Consider the following 20,922-nt stretch of genomic DNA (forward strand, 5'->3'; position numbering starts at 1 on the left):
TTTTAAATCGCCAATCTGAAAATTTCGTAATTTTGTTTACAAAAAAAAATCGAACAAGAAATAAGATGAAATAAAGTTTGTTCCAAACATGAAATAAAAGAAACATGGCATACAGCATGAAATAAAAAGACATGTAATCCTTACTTACCCATACCTTAAGCGTGTAAGGAAGCCTATAAGAGAAAATCAATCAAAAATCAAATACACATTAGACAACAACACAAATACAAATTAAACAAATTTTCCTTCAGTCCTAACACAAAATTTATTCACGCCTTTCATCCTCAACCCACCAAAATAACTCTTATACAAACAAATGACCCAAAGACTCAAAGTACTGGATAATTGCACACATGAATTAACAACCATTTAAATTCATTAACTGCAAAAATCTACATAACTTCTCTATTAAGCACTCCCTAGGATTCACGCTCCTGCATCCACGCAAGACATCCATACCTTATTTCCCTCATTATCAATAGCTACTACCTAAACATTAGACCTTTTTGCATGTAACTTCACGTGAAGTTTTGATATAAGGGATAAAAAAAAAGATTTTGTCGTCACGACCTCAAGTCCCCAGAATTTTATAGGACTCTATGTACCTTATAAGTTCAAACTTGTATTAAATACAATGAACAATATTTAGGTCAGAAACATAAACAAGAGAGGAGAGAACTCGGAGCGCAGACAAATTAAAACAAACAAACAAAATTACATGCCTGATTCAGGAAGGGCACCAATTTTAAACCTAAACATAAATAAGCACAGGGTTTTACAATTCAATAAAAAGGTAGAATGCAGAAACGTTTACAGTTCTCATTCACAGTTCATTTTGATTTATTTTTATTTTATAAATGCACAGCCTTTTCTAGTGCGTGTAATACTAACTTGCAAATGGTAAATTGAATTCTGGCAGACCCACACCAAGAAAAGCACAACGATGTAATGCTTAGACCTAAATATTGTTGAACAGACAGTCTGACAGTCATCTTATCTAGCTTATGCTTACCGCTTAAAGTAAGGATGCTGAAAGCCGTTGAAGGATTAGACTATTTCTCTAGCAGTAATCAATTGCTAAACATATACCAGCAATAGAGTCCTTTTTCATGTCCATGTTCACCGCTTATAATAATAAATAATTTTTATTCTTTCCCTTTATCACAATGCAATAACATGGGTATCGTCAAACAAAAAAAAAAGGAGAAAAACGCAAAAAGACGCAACATAAAGAACACACATGATGAGCTATCACTTCGATTTGAGGATATTGTCGTTGTAGTACTTCACGTGGTATGGAACGAAGGAGTTTAAAAATCTTGTCGTTGAGTGTGTAGGCGGGCATTTTAACAGTTCTTTTCCCTCTTTAAAAGTTGCCAGCCTCGTCTTGTGTGCGTGAGTCACTGAAGTAAACTGAGGCAGGATATCTCGGTGCGTTGGGGACTTCAGGGTGTCAGCTCCAAACTTCATCAGCGTTTCGTGCCTCCTTTCATCCAGGGTTGGGAGCCTGAGTTCGCTCAAGCTTTCTTCGTAGTTTTTGTAATTTGATCCAAGAATTAGTTTGCAGGCTCTTGTCTGAATTGTTTCAAGCTGACTTCTGTGTTTCTCTGTGAGCGATGGGTGCCAGACAGGACAGCCGTACATGACTATGGGCATTACATAAGTTTTGTAGCACGAAAGAAGGAGTTGTTCTGTCATTCCAAACCTTCTGAGATTTGCGAAGGATTTTAGAAGACCAGCTGCTTTTGCTGTGATCTGGTTGAAGTGATCTCCGAACGTAAAATCGTCACTTAGTGTGATGCCGAGTATTTTGACTGATTTCTTTGTTTGGAGAGGTGCAGATTCGTCAATGCTCTTCTTCTTCAGGAAGTTGACACGCAACACACAGCTTTTCTCGAGACTTAGCTGGAGCTTCACTTGATCAGCTTGATCCCGAAGCTCTGCAACCAGGGGCTCGAGTTGGTCGTGTGTTTGTGAAAGGAATCGTAGTAGACTTATTGAACAATCATCTGCGAACTTGTATCTTTGTTTATGTTGTCTCATCAGTCGGTTGATTACAATGACAAATAAGATGGGACCTAGCTTGCTTCCTTGGGCTGCTCCACATGTGATGTCTTGGAAGTTGGATGCTTCCCCGTTTTCAAGTTGTACGCACTGTTGACAACCAGAAAGGAAACTTGCGATGATGCACAGCAGAAACTGCGAGACCTCCAGGGCACGGGCTTCATTGATAACAGTCTCGTGGTCAAGGAGATCGAAAGCTTTCACGAAATCAGAAATTATTATATCAGCAAGGGCCTCCGAAATTTCTAGGTACTCTAGTAGATCATGAAGTAATCTTACAAGATAATGTGTTGTGCTGTGCCCTCGACGAAAACCGAACTGCACTACTTCTGCTTTTATGTTCTACTTCTGCTAGTAGCCACTGTAGAATAAAGTCTTCAAAGACTTTCGAGATGATGGGCGTCTTTGAAATCGGCCTAAGGTCTGACGGTGAGGTCGGTGATGTTTTCTTCGGAATAGGTGTGATAAATGCCTTTTTAAACTTATCTGGAAAAACGCCTTCAGGTAACAAATTACTCAGTTAGCATGACTCAGCTTCAGTTAAAGCATGGATGCCTTCAAGCCGTGGCTAGTTAGGCCGTTGCTCTAGCCGTAACCCTGTGCTACGCACATACCAACAATATATTCCTTTTTCATATGGGATTCCATCAAGCCCATGTTCACCTCCCAATATATCTGCCACTCTCCCGACGTACTATCCAGTCTTATATGCCGATCACCCCATCACTTCCAGTCTTCTTGTCCCAGTCCTGCGCCCAAATGTGCTCGTTGTGCCGGCCCTCATATTAGTACGAAAGAAAATCCATGCAGTGCCTCACCAAAATGTGCCAATTGCAATGGTGAACATGTGTCCTTTAGCATATCATGCTCCGTTCTCCGTGGTTTTGCAAGTCAACAAACCTCTAAATAACATTACAAATTTCAATCATATCGCACAATATCAATGGCACAAAAAATAAAGATGCTTAAATTGACGATCTGTACGAGAACTTCGACGGTATCTGCCTGCAAGAAACCTTGTTAACCGCCTCTAGCGGAAACTTCCTTCATCGAAGCTCTGTTCATTCGGTTTTTACTTCTGATGCAGTTACCACGCGTGGCCGCCCTTCTGGAGGTCTGGCCTGTATTTTTTTTAAAAAGTATTGATTTTTTAAACCCATCCCTTTTTTATTCGGATAAGCACATTCTTGCTGTTACCCATCCCTTTTTTATTCGGATAAGCACATTCTTGCTGTTAGAGTAAATAGTACTGTGTTTGCTAATGTTTATCTTCCATATAAAAATAATACAGTAGAGTCAATAAATAGATTTGCTATTACATGCAAGTCTTTAAAGTCTGTGATGAATCGTGTCAAGGAAGATAAACTTGATTTTATAGTTCTTGGTGACTTTAATACGGATTTGGATGAACAAAGTTATCGATCTTGAGAAATATTGGAGTGCATGCCCCTTACGTGATTCTGAAGAAAGATTTATCGTACTCCTACATCCATCAATCTGGTAGCGTTTCTAATATTGATCATATAATCAGTTTGTCACAGCTAGAATGCTCGATTATTCATGTTGATATTGAGACTAAAGATATTGACCATCTATCGCTTTCATTTACTACTAAACTGAAACGTAACCTTTGCAATGTTGCCCCTACTGGGAATTCTAAATGGTTTAAATGTAGTAATTGGAAAAGAGCCGATATTGCTTTATATATATTGTCTTTATCTACATTGCTTAGTTGTATTCGTGTGCCTTGCCATCTACTCCAATTGCAAGTAAAGGGTAGTAAGCGTGATCTTGACAGATATTATGATGATATAATTAGATGTATGAAAGAAGCTGAAAAAATTGCGGTTTCCAAAGAGCGTATTCGTATAAAAACGCGGAAATCTATATGGGCTGCCGATCCTGAATTAAAGAATTATAAAAATAAGGCAAAACTTTGGCTTCGAATTTGGGTTGATTGTGGTAGACCTACAACGGGGTCTGTTGCGGATATAGAGCAGAAAACAAAGAATGATTATAAAAAGTACCTTAAATCCATTCGTTATAAGGGTACGGAATTTCCAGCCTCTAAAAAGGATTGGTCTAAATTGATCAATCCTGAGAAGCTGGATAAAAGTGATCTTTATAGTAGCGATTCGATTTCTAATTCAACTTGGTATGTTCACTATTCGGGAATTTTTTCCAAAATTAATTTTTTCGTGCTGTCACATTATTCTCGGTTACTTTCTAAAATTCTTCCGCCTTCGCTTCATCAAGGCCATATTATTCCAGTATCAATAACTGCTGTTGAAAATGCAATTAAGCAACTGAAATCTTCATCCATTGATATTGATGGTATTAGTGTAAATAATATAAATCCAAAGTGTGTTGTTCTTTTATTTCATTTGCAGTTGTTGTTCCAAATGTGTTTAACATCTTCTCTGGTTCCGGATAGCTTTCTTTGTGGAAATGTCACCTCAATTCTAAAGCGGGGACAACCCCCTTCTCAATCTTCATCTTATCGCCCTATAACCACTACGTGTAACTTGAGTAAAATCCTTGAATATATCTTAATTCCTCGTTTAAATGAAAATATAAATTTCCGATCGAATCAATTCGGGTTTCAATCTGGTATTGGTTCTCAACATGCACAGCGTGATCTTTCTTCCGCCCTTAAGAATAGCATGGCTGAGGGGTCGCCACTTTATATATGTACTTTGGACCTTTCTAAAGCTTTTGACAATGTAGTTCACAGTCAAGCTTTTTTTTCCTTTTTAATAATGGTCTAAATCTTTAAGTCATTTTTCTTCTTCGTTTTTGATATGAGAATTCTTTCCTTCGAATTAATAAATCGGGATCTCCGTTTGTCCGTTTATGTCAAGGTGTCAAGCAGGGAGGGGTTTTATCACCTAGTATATTCAAAATGTGCATTTCTGGTATTTTAGATGAAATTAGATCAAATTATTTTATTGGACTCTCAGATGTTTCTTATCTTGCTTATGCAGATAACCTTTTACTTTTGTGTAAAAATAAGCAATGTCTCTCGTTTATGGTCTCAAACGTTTCACGTCTATTTTCTCGAATTGGTCTTTCTCTTAATGTTGAGAAATGTGAATTTCTAGTTTTTAATGGTCCAACTTTCTCTAATGCTCCCTTAGCTTGTCGCGGTTTTTCTATACCCTTTGTTTCCACCTTTCGGTGGTTGGGTACTACTGTTACGAATTCTATTTCTTGCCTACGGCAGTGCACTGTTCGTGATGTTCAGAAGAAAATTCAAATGGGCTATTCTAAGATAGTTGCTAATCGAGGGAAGTATAAAAGACGTGCACTCGGTAGACTATATGCTACATTCTGTGGTCATTCTGTCCTATATCTTTCTGGTCTTTATCCCCTTCTAAAGAAAAAAGATGTTAATCAGATTCGGACTTTTTATTTTAGATATTGTAAATTTTTACTTTATCTCCCCCCTTGGTATAGCAATATAAGTGCAAAATTCACCCTCCTGCATGGAAGGTTGTCGGAATAAGCATTTTATCGTTTATCGCCTCATCATCTTTTGGTCCGTCTGTTCGGTTAATGTCATTTTAGCGTAGTGTTTTTTTTCTATTTATAGTGTATTTTATTTGCAGTGTATTTCATTTTTTTTTCTTTTTGTTACTCCACAAGTGCCATAACTTGTTATGATGAGGGTTATAAATAAATTATTATTATTATTATTATTATTTCCCAGCTATCAAATATAATGGAAACTTTTCCATTATAATGGATATTTTTCATAATAATGGAAGAATCGAGCGTGATGAACAGTGAATCCTCTGATAGAACCTCAACAGCTTGACTCTAGTTCGGTATTGTGGAGTAACATGAGAGGTGTAGCATAAATGCTACATAAATATAATAAATATGGTAACGACGGCAATGAGGGGGGGGGAGAATTAATGCCAGGTTTTTCTTCTCAATTGGAAATCTGGGGAAGGTATAGCGGAAGGGTGTGCGAAAGCATAGGATGTTCGGCCCCCAACCCCCCATTGCACTTCCTGGCTGAAAGGCCAAGAAACAGAGATCAGCACCGCCGGTAGGGACGGTAAAGTCTAATGCCGTATTCGTTACCTTTTTTTTACCTTCTTTACATATCATACGAATATTCCTTACTTGGCAATTAATTCAATAAAAATTAAAAACTAATTACTTAAGAGCTTAATTAAAATTAATTAATATGACTTTAAAATTAATTAAAATATTAATTAAATAAATAAATAAAAAATTGAGAAAAAAATTAAAGCGTAATATTTAAAAACCATAATCCGAAACATGACACTTTGCTGATTTTTTCGATTTGAACAGGAAACAAAAATGGTAAACAAGAAAAATAAAAAATAAAAACCTGTTTACATCATTAATAAAAAATATAGTGTGAAAAATAACAAAATAATTAATAGTCTTCGATCAGCAACATACCCAGCACAATATGCTAAAATACTACTAAAATATTATAATATTACATTACATTCAGTATGATATTATAAACGTAAAAGAAGCCCCCCACCCTCCGCATCATTTTCAAAATATTTCTAATAAAGTTTTCACGTTGTTCAATGAGTAAACAATATCTTAGTGTTCCTCAGAGAATCCCCAAGGGACGTTCTGTGTAGGTCTAGGGACAGACAATGGAATTTAACGAATTATCGGGTTTGACGGGGAAGGGATTCACACGTTAAACACCTTACTAGTAGAGATCCATATTTCAAACATTAGATTAACAGTTTATGTTTATTTTTTAGATTAGTTGGGGAAAAAAAAATGCAGCGAAACATTTTTTTTTTTACTGATCCTAGGTTTATTGACGTTTATGTCTCCACTTTCACAACAATTTTTCCTTCATAAGTCCCACTTTCAATTGTTAACAAAATTATCATTTGAATCGAGTAAACAGAACTGTTGAAAAACTGCTTTCAATGTATTTTTTCCCATATAAAGCACTATATCATTTTTCGATCAGATTTTATAGAACTTATTTTGCATGCGCTCAATGTATGAGCAACGAAGTTTTACGATCATTTTGCAGGTTATTATCATTTTTTTTTTTTTTTTTTTGAAATTTAATTTACTTAAATAAAGTAGAGGGCGCAATTAATAGATGAAAATAATTAATAAATCATGAATTAGCTAATGAAATAAAAACAAAATAATAGTAATTAAAATAATTAAATTAATAAATTGAGGAAACATTTTAAAATACATTATCAAATTAATTAGTAAATTAATTTAATGACAATAAAAAATAATCGGATCGACATAAAACACAAGCAAGACAAGAAACACAAAGTAGGTTGTTGTAGCCAAATTTTGACAAAATTTTCATTTATTAAATTTCATTATTAAATTAAATTTCTAAAAATGACAAAATGATAATAACCGTTTAGATTATTTATTTAAATTTTTGGCACCCCTAAAATTTCTGCGTCTGGGGCAAGTGCCCACTCTGTCCCTCCCCTGAAACCAGCTCTGGTGAGAAACCATATTGTTATCAGGGACGAAAACAACATTAAAACTGACTTGTGTTCACCGTCGAAATCAAATAAATTAATGAAACTAAAAATAATAAATTAAATAAAATAAATTAAATTAATAAATTAAATAAATAAATTAATTAATAAATTTAATAAAATAAATAAAATAAAAATAATAAATTTAAAAAAAAATGAGGGAACCTATGCTGTTTTCTGTGACAAAAAAGTAGCACAATTGATATAATACAGCTTTAAACTAACAAAAATATTTATCTATAGACTTTTCAGAAATGGCATCTTTAGGAAAAAAGTTACGAAAAGTTTTGTTTTATACTTAATGTTATGCTTCATTTGCATTTTTCCTGTCTGTGTTGCGCCCTTGTTAATTTGCGCAAGGGTGTGAATATAGTAGTGTATGCCCAAAAAACACACACACACACAAATACAATAACAAACAGAAGCACGGACACACAAAAAAAGTAGAAGACTACTAATTACCCATTAGATTATTCTTTCTCAGGTTAGAAAATTTTTCTTACCGCTTTCGTTTAAGCTTTCCCCTTTGAGGGCCAAAGCCAACTTATTTCTGCTTCCTAAAAGCCTCTCAAAGGCTCGAATAATTTTGGCAACGGCAGACGACGAGACTTGAACACGGCTAGCCAGCTTCTCATCAAGCTCCGTCCTGTCCCATGTGGATAACAGGGCCAGAAAAGAATTAGTTGACTCGTCATCTGAAAAATAGAAACGGCATTTGGATTTGTTTTTATTTCAATATCTTTCACCCCCCTCCCAACTGCATGAGTGCATAATAGCAAATAAAAAAAATGAGGGAGATGAGCTTTATTACTATAAGTACTTTTTTGAAAATTCCTTTTTTTTTATTATTTTGGACTTCAAAAAATTACTTGGGCTATTTAGAAAATTTTACTAGGCTTTTTTCTAGACTTTTTTTTAATGTTTGTCTTGGTCCAATTTTTGATCCCCCCAGAGCAATCATATATGTGTATACATGAAAGAGGTACGGTAGAAAAGTAATGAGACTGGCGATACTGCAAGCAATCTGGTAACCATGCGCTGTTGTCCTTTAGATAGGATGTGTATAAGAACCCTTCCATTGCTCAGTTTGATTTTTCACTCCGTCCATTAGCTACGCGATTTATGAGACTGCGATTAGTGAGGTTGTGTTTTGGTTGTGCGTCACGGATTATCTCAATAGTAACTGAAACTCTGAGAAAATACTCACAAAAAGTAAAGGAATCTTAACGAAAAATTTCACCACAAGATTCGGCTTATCAGAGAACCCTACTGTAGAGGTTTCAAGCTCTCATTTCCAAAAATGTGGAATTTTGTATTTTTGCAACAAGAAAGATTACGAATGTGTCCTAAAATATCGGGAGGGGGCTCACTCGAACGGAAATTAAAATTTTAGTGCTCTTGGAGATAACGAAAATGATTAGCCATCATTTTGGGACTTTTGAAACCATACAAAAGGCAGTAAACAGACATTCTGAAGACCACAACGGTTAAAGGCTTCCAGCGCAGCTAAGAAGAGTGGGAACAACGTCTCCACCGGTGTGTAGCTGTCCAAAGAAACTACCTTGAAGGGGATAATCTTGAAGTTTGAACTTTGAAGACCAGCCTTTGCTTTTAGACCGCAACTCGTATGTATATAAATACATATATATATATATATATATATATATATATATATATATATATATATATATATATATATATATATATATATATATATATATATATATATATATATATATATATAAAAGCGATTATTTGATTTAACACAATTTCAAATCATATTGAAGCATTGAAAATGCTTGTTTCAATACTTTTAATTTCCATGATTTGATTTTCATAATTCAATAGTTTTCACTCACAATTTGAAATATCAAAATTATTTGAAAACATTCCGTCTTTAATAGCCTCGAATAATCGTGATTCTTTTCCTAATTCAAGAAATAAAGAAATAAGTTTTTTCAACAAAAAGTAAGGAGCAACATTAAAACTTAAAACGAACAGAAATCATTACGCATATGAAGGGGTTGCCCCCTCCTCAATACCTCACTCTTTACTCTAAAGTTTTTTAGTACTTTTAAAAAAGCGTCTCATTGTTCTAATTAAACGACCCTTGTGTTTCAGGAGTTATTCTTAAGGAATTGAGACAAAATTCAAACTTTAGCCTAAAGAGCGATGTATTGAGGAGGGGGCAAACCCCTTCGTATACATAATAATTTCAGTTTATTTTAAGTTTTAATGTTGCTCCTTACTTTCTGTTGAAAAAATTAATTTCTGGTCGTGTTTCTAAATAATGTTAGAAAATCGGGCTCCACTTCCCCAGAAAAACCCCCTCCCCAAGGAAATATTCTCTAGACAATTCAATTCTGGTGAAAATTTACCCCGGAAAATCACTCTTAACGACTCCGCACGTAAAACTGAGAAAGAAAAGAAGAAAATAAGACATATAAAAAAATTCCGTATAAAAATTCTGGTAAATTCCCGCCTGACAAGTATACTCCCTGGAAACTTCCCTGCCCATGAAAAATTCCCCCCCCCCGGAAAAACCCCCAGCAGAAAAATTGTCCCCCCACCCGAAAATGATTGCATGCATCCCAATAACAAATACTATGCGTAAACAATGTGCAAATTTTATAGCTTAAAGACCTTTCCCCTGGGGCTGTGGCGGGGGGGATGTTATACCTAAAGGCATAGTTATTGGGCCTTTCAACTATGATGAACAAAATGGCTATCACAAAATTTTGATCTGACGATTTTGGGAAAAGGGGGCGGGGGAGGGGGGCCTAATTGGCCTCTATTATTTTGGTCACTTAAACAGGGCACCAGAATTTTTAATTTCAGTTCGAATGAGCCCTCTTCCTATATTCTAGGACAACTGGGTCGATAAGATCAACCCTGGTAAAAAAAGAAAAAAGAAGCGAACAAATAAACGCGGATCCGTGATCTTTCTTCTGGCAAAAAATGCAAAATTTCACATTTTTGCAGATAAGAGCTTAAAACCGACGGTGTGATTTTCATTAAGATCACTTGACTTTTAGGGGATGTTTCCCCATTTTTTCGAAAATCAGGAAAATTTTCTCGGGGTCAAAACCTTTGATGGATGAGGCTAAGCTTATTGAAATTTATATATTTGAAATCAGCATAAAAAGCCAATTCTTTTGACATGTTTATTGGTATCAAAATTCCGTTTTTTAGAGTTTCGATCACTATTGAGACTCTATATGAGGCTCCTAACGTAACGAACTGTTTGTCTACTACTAAATACAAAAAGTGTAAGTAAATAAGTAACAAGCATAAAAGCAACAAGTAAAGAAGTAATAAGTATAAGTAAAAGGTGTGAAACTAGACAGCAAATCCAGTTTAATGGCGGCAATGACAATTACTTTTGTCGTTGCCCGGATGTAGCGTTTTAGCTGGGATATCTGACAAAAAGTAGCATATAGTGTCCACGTTTGTGGTCGTGTATTTTCTTTGGGGTTTGGTTTGATCATCAACATAAAGCTTCATTTAACTGTTCCCCTGGTCTCCTTAAAAAGTATAAGTCCACCAAACCTATCCTGTCTGTTCAAATTTTACAAGGCCACATTACGTACTTTTACGCACTTGCCATTCTTTTTCTTTACTTTCCAAACCATTTTAATGCGTTCAATGCAATTTGCTAACTGTAAGTATGCTTTTAGTAGATTTAATACATGAAGATGCTGAAAATGTTGAGCATACAGCCAGCTACTAGTTCAGCTGCTAGTTCAGCAGCTACTAGTTCAGCCAGCTACTAGTTCAGCTGAACTTCCAGAGTTCAGCAGAGTTCTGCTAAATATGAAGATGAGAACAACAAGTAACGGTAGCTCTGAAAACAAGAGACAGAGACACTTCACTGAGCAACTATACCTAAAGATGTCTCTGCTGCAGCCGGTATTAACGCTACAGAAGAAGAAATCCCTTAATTTCCTGAAAACTTGCCCAAAATAGGGATTTCATGTTTTATGGAAAAAACTAAGCTACGACAAGAAGAAACTGTTAAGTTAATCCTTTACTATGTAAATAAGAAAACCAGATTCCTTTGAACTACGTCAAAGCCTCCCTTCTGAGCTTTTGAAATTAGTCCAAATACATCTAAAAATGTTTTATGCCCATAAATACCTATAATACATATAGATTCAAAGCGTGAAACCATGAACACTTTGAAATAGAGCTTGCAGAATCCGACCTTTTGAACAGAATAAAATTAAAAAACAAGTTTTATTTTAGCTGAAAGTAAGGAGCGACATTAAAACTTAAAACGAACAGAAATTACCCCGTATATGAAAGGGGCTGTTCCCTCCTCAACGTCTCGCCCTTTGCGCTAAAGTTTGACTCTTTCTCTCAACTCTACTTTTTAAAACAGTAAAAACTTTAGCGTAAAGAGCGGGGCGTTGAGGAGGGAACAGCCCCTTTCATATACGGGGTAATTTCCGTTCGTTTTAAGTTTTAATGTCGCGTTTTTGAGTTAACGTTTTTGAGTTAATCCATATTTTGATTTCGGCTCTCCACAGATGAATAATCAAAAAAAAATTGCATATTTATATTTTTTTTACTAATGGCTTTCTCATATTTTTGATGGAACAATTTTGAGAAAAAAGGAGCGGGGGAGGAGGCCCAGTTGCCCTCCAATTTTTTGGTTACTTAAAAAGGCAACTAGAACTTTTAATTTTTTTACGGACGTTTTCATTAGTAAAAGATATACGTAACTTACGGATTAGCTTACATAACGAACTTCTATATTCGTATTTTTTTATTACGTATATGAGGGGGTTCACCCACTCGTCAAAACCTTGCTCTTTACACTAAAGCTTAAATTTTGTCCTAATTCTTTAAGAATGACCCCTGAATCACAAAGGCCGTAGAATAAACAGTTGAAATTACTAAAAATACTTTAGCGTAAAGAGTGAGGTATTAGGAGGAGGTGTACCCCTTATGTGCGTAATATTTTCTCTCTTTTTAAGTTTTAATGCTGCTCCTTACTTTCAGTTGAAAAAACTTTTTCATATTTATTTTTTCATTGTTTTTTTTTAATAATGCTAGAAAATCCTGCGCTCGCTTAAAGGAAATTTTTTCCCCATAACCAATTCCTCCATGGAAAGTTTCCCCCGATAGCCCCCTCTTCTCAACCCCTCCTCCCATTAAAGAAATCCCCCTGAAAACGTTTGTACACTTCCCAATAACCATTACTATATGCAAACACTGGTCAAAGTTTGTAACTTGCAGCCCCTCCCACGGGGACTGTGAATGAGTAAGTCGTCCTCAAAGACATAGTTATAAGATGTTTCGACTATGCTGAATAAAACGGCTATCTCAGAATTTGATCCGACGACTTTTAGGAAAAATTAGTGTGGGAGGGGGCCTAGGTGCCCTCCAATTTGTTTGAGCACTTAAAAAGGGCAAAGGACGTTTGAACTTTTCATTTCCGTTCGAATGAGCACTATCGCAAAATTCTAGGACCACTGGGTCGATACGATCACCCCTGGAAAAAAAATAAAAACGCATCCGTGATCTTTCTTCTGGCAAAAAATATAAAATTCCACATTTTTGTAGGTAGGAGCTTGAAACTTGAACTGTAGGGTTCTCTGATACGCTGAATCTGATGGTGTGATTTTCGTTAAAATTCTATGACTTGTAGGGGATGGTTCCCCCTATTTTCTAAAATAAGGCAAATATTCTCCGGCTCGTAACTTTTGATGGGTCAGATTAAAGTTGATGAAATTTATATATCTAAAACTAGCATTAAAATATGATTCTTTTGATGTAACTATTGGTATCAAAATTCCGTTTTTTTAGTTTTGATTATTATTGAGCCGGGTCACTCCTTACTACAGTTCGTTACCACGAACTGTAGTAAGTACTGACATTTGGAGGAGTAGCAATAGAAGTTATCTCGATATCCACGATCATCGGAATTCGGAACCAATCTGATGTCACGAAAATCTTCAAATATTTACTCGAAACTTTCAAGGAACAGGGAACGGCTCCTGGAGAGGAAGGCGAAGAAAAGAATAGGTACAGTAGAGGTAGATGTGAACATAATTTTGGACCTACTTCAAATACTGTTCTTTTTCTATCCACTCGAAGTGAAGTTTAACAAGTTTTTGTTTAACGTTCATTGATACTTATAATAAAAGAAGGAAAAACAAATCTGGGTAACCTGAGGGTTTAGAAAGAAAGTGCTGGGTACTAGGAAGAGTATTGTTACGAAAAAGCACGTAGCATAGGGGATTTGACCTTATCTAATGCTACAGCTGAAATCCTGAATTATTTTTTTTCTCTATTCATCCACCTTGTCTTTATATTGAAAGTTACAAAACTGTTACGCCTATTCTCGAGTCCAACATATTCCCCCAAAAACTTTTATCACAGAAAATCCCCCCGACAGTGCACCCAGATTGTAAATTTGACCAGCCGAAAGGGAACAAATAAAAAAGAGCGAAAGTGAACAAATAAAGGGAACAAAAGAGCGAAAGGGAACAAAGGGAAAAAAGAGCGAAAGGGAACAAATAAAAAGAGCGAAGAAAAGCGTCGAATTGTACATCAGCTATCATGAATGAGGGGCGGTGGGTTATTGTGTAGACAGGAAGGATACCAGATGCCTAAACGAGCACATTTAAATACCCCAATAGTATAAACTTCCATGAACCTTCAGATATTTACAAGAACGGATATGGGGGGGTGTAGGAATTAATTTATCTTCATTTAGAATAAGCCTGAACAAGGGTGCTGCAGGGTGATATCTCCTTCGATATTGCAGAAAAATGTTTCTGAAATTTATTTTAAATCTTCATTCAGCTAAACTAATTTGCTTCGTATGTCATAAAATTATATTCAATGATGAGGAAGCAGCCGTCAGGAATTACTTATAAGGGAATTTGGATCATTTTGTATTCGTGGGAGGGAGCATATTAATACCAAAATATCTTAACTCTTCTAGAGTCTTCAGATATATTTGGAATTAGTTTTAGGGAGACAGAGGGAGGTAAAAATTGATATCTAACCCCTCTTGATTTCTGGGTCTTGGTTATGAAAGTAAAGAGTAAAATTAAACCTTAAAACGAGTAGAATTTATTTCGTGTGGGAGGCTGCACCCTCCTCACTCCTCCTTGTGGTTGTAGAAACTTCCGAAAGATGCCCATTCGATCGGAAAATGAGAGTTCTAGTGCTTTTTTTTAATTCAGAAGTGTTTGGAGAGCAACCAGTCCCTTTTCTAGAATCATTTTTGATACCTGGCCCTTTTGTAACGCTTTAGAACGTCTGATCAACTTTTCAAAGTTCCTATTACAAACAGACTAATAAAAAATATCATTCAATTCGCATCCAAGGAAGACATAACCCCCAGAGCCCATGGGATACGGAATATTCTTTACAGATACATTTTACAGTGGAAAAAGGAGGTGATAAAATATATTTGGTCTTGAGAGTCCAGTGGCATGAACCTTTCATGAATTTTTTTTTTTTTTTTTTTGGTTAAAAAGATCATCAATATTTGGCTGTGGGAAATGGGAGAAGTTAGGGGCCTGGAAACGAGCCAAATAAACTTGGGCCTGGGAAACTAATACAAAACATTATTCAAGCCTTTCATTTCTTTGAAATTGGTCCCTCCTCTAAGAAAAGGAGCCCCAAAAAGCGCTGAATTTTTCCAACTGACCTAAAATTTATATAAGAATCTGAGCTAAGGGACCCCGTAAAAAATATTTTAGAAAATGCTTCACCTCAAAATGCAGCCCAAAAAAGGGCCAGAAAACTGCCGGAAAATATTTCCTACCCACTTCAAATAGAAAGGGTATTTTAGAAACTTGGGAGGGGGATCATTCGATTTAAAAAAGTTTCCTCTTCAAAGGCCGTAAGCTGTTGGCGGGCAATCTTCCCCGCTCTGGGTTCCATTTCTTATGTGATACCTGTTTTGTTCAAAAACTTATTAGACAAAATGTCTAATAAGTTTACCTTCGGGGTTGATATCACCTCCAAAGCCCTAATGTTAAACTTTATCTTACTCTGCTAAGGTCACTCAGCCCCCCCCCCCCCAATACAGAAAAGAATTAAAAGGAATAAATACAATATACACCATATATTCTGGTTATATTTTGGAGTAATGGTAGAATATTTTAAAGTGCTATTTGTTCTCCATTATTCTTATTTGTCATACTCTCTCTGTAGTGGCTCAATTTTGCGCGTGGGGAAATTTTCCACGATCGGGAATTATCTGGATTGAGGGATTTTTGGGGAAGGGGTCCAAGTTGAATTTTCATGGGGGGGGGGGTAAGCCTATCACTGTAAAACAGTTGGTTTGCTTCAGTTTGGGATGATAATTGAACATATCGTTTGTCCCATCCAACAAAATAATATTTTTAACAATTTCTTATTGATGTAGCAGTAAAGTAAATGTTCTAATAAAATGTACTATTGTTCTTTTTTCTAGAGAAGTTTTCAAATGAGTATTTCTTTTTCTCTAGAAAGTTTCTTGGAAGATTTCCGAGAATTTCAATTGGAAATACCAGCTATAATTCACGTAGTAACGCTGCTTGGTAGTTTCCGCCTCGAAAAACATACCAGAATCAGACAGAAAATGGCTTTAAAACCTAAATGAAAGTGAGAAAGTGAAAGTGAGAAAATGTGAAATGAAAGTGAGAAAAACTAATAAAACTGAGAAAAATGTGAATAAAAATGCTCACCACTAGCATCCGTTTCTTCGACTACTTCTGCATCAAACCTCTGTAGAATGATGCGTACATCTTCGTTAAACATATTCCAATATCTATTTACTAAATTTAATACTGTATCATCTTGGATTTGTCGTTTCTCTAGCTGTTCAATTCTTTGCTTGAGTTCAACTTCGGTCTTTAATCGCAGCTCTAATCTCTAGAATATTTTTTTTTCAGACACAAATATTAAAAACTTAAAAATGCTGAAAAGATAATACATTCCTAGTTTTTATAATTAATATATTATTCCTCTGGTGGAAACAGTTTCCAGGATTTTTTTTTTTTTATATACGAGACTTTCAATATGGACTTTTTTCCTATTTTATTTTGAAAATTGATGATCATATGCAGATGAAAGTTCCAACTCTCTGCTACTAATAAGAGTAGAATATTGATGCTCGGGCACGTTCTTGAGACACCAAACTGAGCACCTGACCAATTAGTCCCGTAATTTATTCCCCCTGAAACTGAAAGAAATAGGAAGGAGAGTAATAAAATTTATTCAATTAATATAGAATTATATTCGATAATGTGCAAGCGTGCATCAGCAATTATTTAGGAGGAAGGTGGATCATTTTACAGTTGGGGGAAGGGAGCATATTAATGCCAAAACATTTTAACTCTTCTCAAGCCTTCAGATATATTTGGCATTAATTCCAGGGAGGCAGGGGGAGGTTTTTTATGAAATAAAAAAGGCCTTTGATTGGGTTTGCCTATGTTGTGAGTCTTTCTAAAAGCTTTAGGAAAGAGAATGGGAAAAAAACACAGAATACTGAAAAGAAGATCTTATTAAGGGAGAGAACATGAGGGCTCCAAAACCGTGGGTGCAAATGGAATCATTTGAAATTCAATTACTAATATTTTCAATTTTTCAATTACAGCTCAACTAGATTTTTCAATTCCCCAATATTGCCACGTGAAACTGTGAAAATGAATCAGCAAAACTAATTAGCTAAATTTGACAAAGAAATGGGGGAAAAAAATGAAAGAAATGGGAAGGGAAGCAATGAAATTGTTACACAAAATCCTGAAAGTCAATTACTAGTTGAAAGTCAATGACTAGTATTTTCAATTCGCCAATGTTGCCACGTTAGACGGAGAAAATGAATCAGTAAAACTAATTATCTAAATTTGACAAAAAATGGGGAAAAGGATGAAAGAAATGGGAAGGGAAGCAATAAAACTGTTACACAAAATACTAAAAAAAGGACCAAAACCGTTCAAGTCCAAAAACGTGGGGACAAATGAGAACAGTCTAAAGTCAATCACAGCAGTAGTTTAGCGACTGCTGGAAGTGGCGTTGGGCTGAGAAGTCATTATGTTATATTTGATATAAACAAAGTAAGCTAAAACTGCAGCTTAGCGACTCTTCCGAATTAAACATTATAAAACAGAAAGAGTAGTATAACTAGATCCCCTACTTTATGCTCTTTTTCTCCTAACAGTGGTGCCCCCTCCTCAACCTGATGGCCCAAGATATAGATAAACAAGGAGAGAAAGATAAGAGACGGATAGATAATTTTATCTGACAAAGAAAAAAAAAGAAAAAAAGAAAAAAAAAGAACAATTTTGCTGCAACTGCTAAGAAACCCCCATAAGAGCTTTTTGGCAGCAGGTGGGAGTCTTCCATTCAATATATTCTAAAAAATACTATTTTATATTATCCTATATGGTAATAATACTAAATCCACACATATATAACAAACACCCTACTTACATAAAACGCATGCATAAATTCTATTCTTTTGCAAGAAAAAATGTTTTGGCTATGGACTTCAAGGTTATCAAATGACGTGTATTTCGTATTGCCACCGGTATTATATCCCATACACAGGGAGCAAAATTTCTTATTCTCTAGTCGTATTTCTATATTGATTTACCAGAGCTAAAAGAAATAATCTTTTCTTTTAGTTTTCTTTTATTACGGTAATTTTATATACAGAACTAAAAGAAAATAACTAATATAATGGCATCCTTACATTATAATTAAATAAAAAAAACTAGTTTTTTTAAACTGAAAGTAAGGAGCGACATTAAAACTTAAAACGAGCAGAAATTACTCCGTGTGTGAAAGGGGCTGTTCCCTTCTCAACGCCCTGCTCTTTACGCTAAAGTTTGACTCTTTCTCTCAATTCTACTTTATTCTACTTTCATACACGGAGTTTCATACACACTCCTTACTTTCAGTTAAAAAAAACTAGTTTTTTTTTTATTTAATTTGAGAACCTTTTTGAATTAATGCATGTTTGATTTTGGCTCTCCGCGCATAAATTATTAAAATGAAATTTGCATATTAATTCTTTTATTGGCTAAATGGCTTTCTCTTAATTTTGATCTGACGATTTTGAGAAATAAGGGGTGGGGAAGGAGGCCTAGTTGCGCTCCAATTTTTCGGTTACTTAAAAAGGCAACTAGAACTTTTAATTTTTAACGAACATTTTTATTAGTAAAAACTATACGTAACTTAAGAATTAACTTACGTAACAAACTTCTATATTTGTTAATTTTTATTATGCATATGAGTGGGTTTGTCCCCTCGTTAATACCTCACTCTCTACACTAAATCTTAAGTTTTGTCCCAATTCTTCAAAAATGAACCCTGAATCAGAAAGGCCGTAGAAAAAATAGTTGAAATTACTAAAAATACTTTAGCATAAAGAGCGAGGTATTTAGGAGGAGAAGAACCCCTCATATGCGTAACAATCTCTGTTCGTTTTAATTTTAATGCTACTCCTTAGTTTCAATTGAAAAAAAAATTTCATGTTTATTTTTTCATTGTTTTTTTTTATAGTAATGTTAGAAAATCCTGCACCCTTTACATTGAATTTCTCTTCCCCCATGACATATTCCTCCAAGGAAAGATCCTCCCACATAGCCCCCACCCCTCAACCGCCCCCCACCAACCAAAAAAAAACCTGAAAACGTCTGTACACTTCCCAATAACCATTACTGTATGTAAACACTGGTCAAAGTTTGTAACTTGCACCCCCTCCCCCGGGGTCTGTGGGGGAATAAGTCATCCCCAAAGACATAGTTATTATGGTTTTCGACTATGTAGAACAAATGGTTATCTCAAAATTTTGATGCGCTGGCTTTGGGAAAAAAATGAGTGTGGGAGGGGGCCTAGGTGCCCTCCAATTTTTTTGGTCCCTTAAAAAGGGCACTAGAAATTTTCAATTCCGTTAGAATGAGCCCTCTTGCGACATTCCAGGACCACTTGGTCGATACGATGACCCCTGGGGAAAAGAAAAAAATAAACAAAAAAAAACAACAAGTAAACACGCACCCGTGATCTGTCTTCTGGCAAAAAATACGAGATTCCACATTTTTGTAGATAGGGTTATCTGATACGCTGAATGCGATGGTGTGATTTTCGTTAAGATATTATGACTTTCAGGGGATGTTTCCCCCTATTTTCCAAAATAAGGCAAATTTTCTCAGGCTCGTAACTTTTGATGAAAAAGACTAAATTTGATGGAACTTATATATTTAAAATCAGCATGAAAATTCGATTCTTTTGATGTATCTTTTAGCATCAAAATTCCGTTTTTTAGAGTTTCGTTTACTATTGAGCCGGGTCGCTCCTTACTACAGTTCGTTACCACCAGAGGTTCCAAAAACAATTCTACTTTTTAGTCCGTCCTGAAATTTTTTTTTTTCATTTATCATTTTTTTTTCTGTTCTGCTGACATAGAAGTGTTCATTTTGGGTTTAATTTTATGAAAGAAATAATAAATAAGCCTCTTATGAAAATGCATTTAACTTCCTGATAAACAAATAACCTTGTAGCATTACTAGTTTTTGAACATTCCGAATTACTACTTTCAGGGAATTGCTAATTACTATTTTTCGAATATTATGTCAAATTATCATGATTAATTATTAAGTCTGAAATTTAGAAACAGCTAATGATTAGTGGTCATATTTGCGTAAGAAACATGCTTGTGCCCAACTTTATTAGGCAATAGAACCACCAGCAGTCTTTAAGAGGTTATTAAATAAAAAAAAAACAAGTTTTCTAAATGAAAGTAAGGAGCGACATTAAAACTTAAAACGAACAGAAATTACTCCGTATATGAAAGGGGCTTTTCCTTCTCAACGCCCCGCTCTTTACGCTAAAGTTTGACTCTTTCTCATAACTCTACATTTAAAAACAGTAAAAAAAACTTTAGCGTAAAGAGCGGGGCGTTGAGAAGGAAAAGCCCCTTTCATATACGGAGTAATTTCTGTTCGTTTTAAGTTTTAATGTCGCTCCTTACTTTCATTTAGAAAACTTTTTTTTATTTAATTTCTGAACGTTTTTGAATCAATGCGTTTTGATTTTGGCTCTCCGCAGAGGAATAATTAAAACGAAATTTGTATATTTTTTTTGGGGGGGGGGGCTAAATGGCTTTCTCATAATTTTTGATCGAATGACTTTGAGAAAAAAAGAGCGGGGGAGGAAGCCTAGTTGTCCTCCGATTTTCGGTTAACTAAAAAGGCAACTAGAACTTTTAATTTTTTACGAATCTTTTTATAAGTAAAAGATATACGTAACTTATAAATTAGCTTACGTAAAGAGCTTTTGTATTCTTATGTTTTTATTACATATATGAGGGGGTTTGCCCCCT

General features: G+C 35.2%; 1 protein-coding gene across 1 annotated transcript in view; it reads right to left on the reverse strand.

Moving 5' to 3' along the window:
- Positions 1 to 20,922, reverse strand: part of LOC136025926 (E3 ubiquitin-protein ligase Bre1-like) — a gene marked incomplete in the record, with an annotated part of 103,657 nt that overhangs the window by 64,239 nt on the left and 18,496 nt on the right. Inside the window, 2 exon segments of the mRNA XM_065702007.1 lie at positions 8,093 to 8,284; positions 16,283 to 16,469. Coding sequence (XP_065558079.1) covers positions 8,093 to 8,284; positions 16,283 to 16,469 — 379 coding nt within the window.

The sequence above is a fragment of the Artemia franciscana genome, chromosome 4, assembly GCF_032884065.1.
Source record: "Artemia franciscana chromosome 4, ASM3288406v1, whole genome shotgun sequence".
Lineage (NCBI taxonomy): Eukaryota > Metazoa > Arthropoda > Branchiopoda > Anostraca > Artemiidae > Artemia > Artemia franciscana.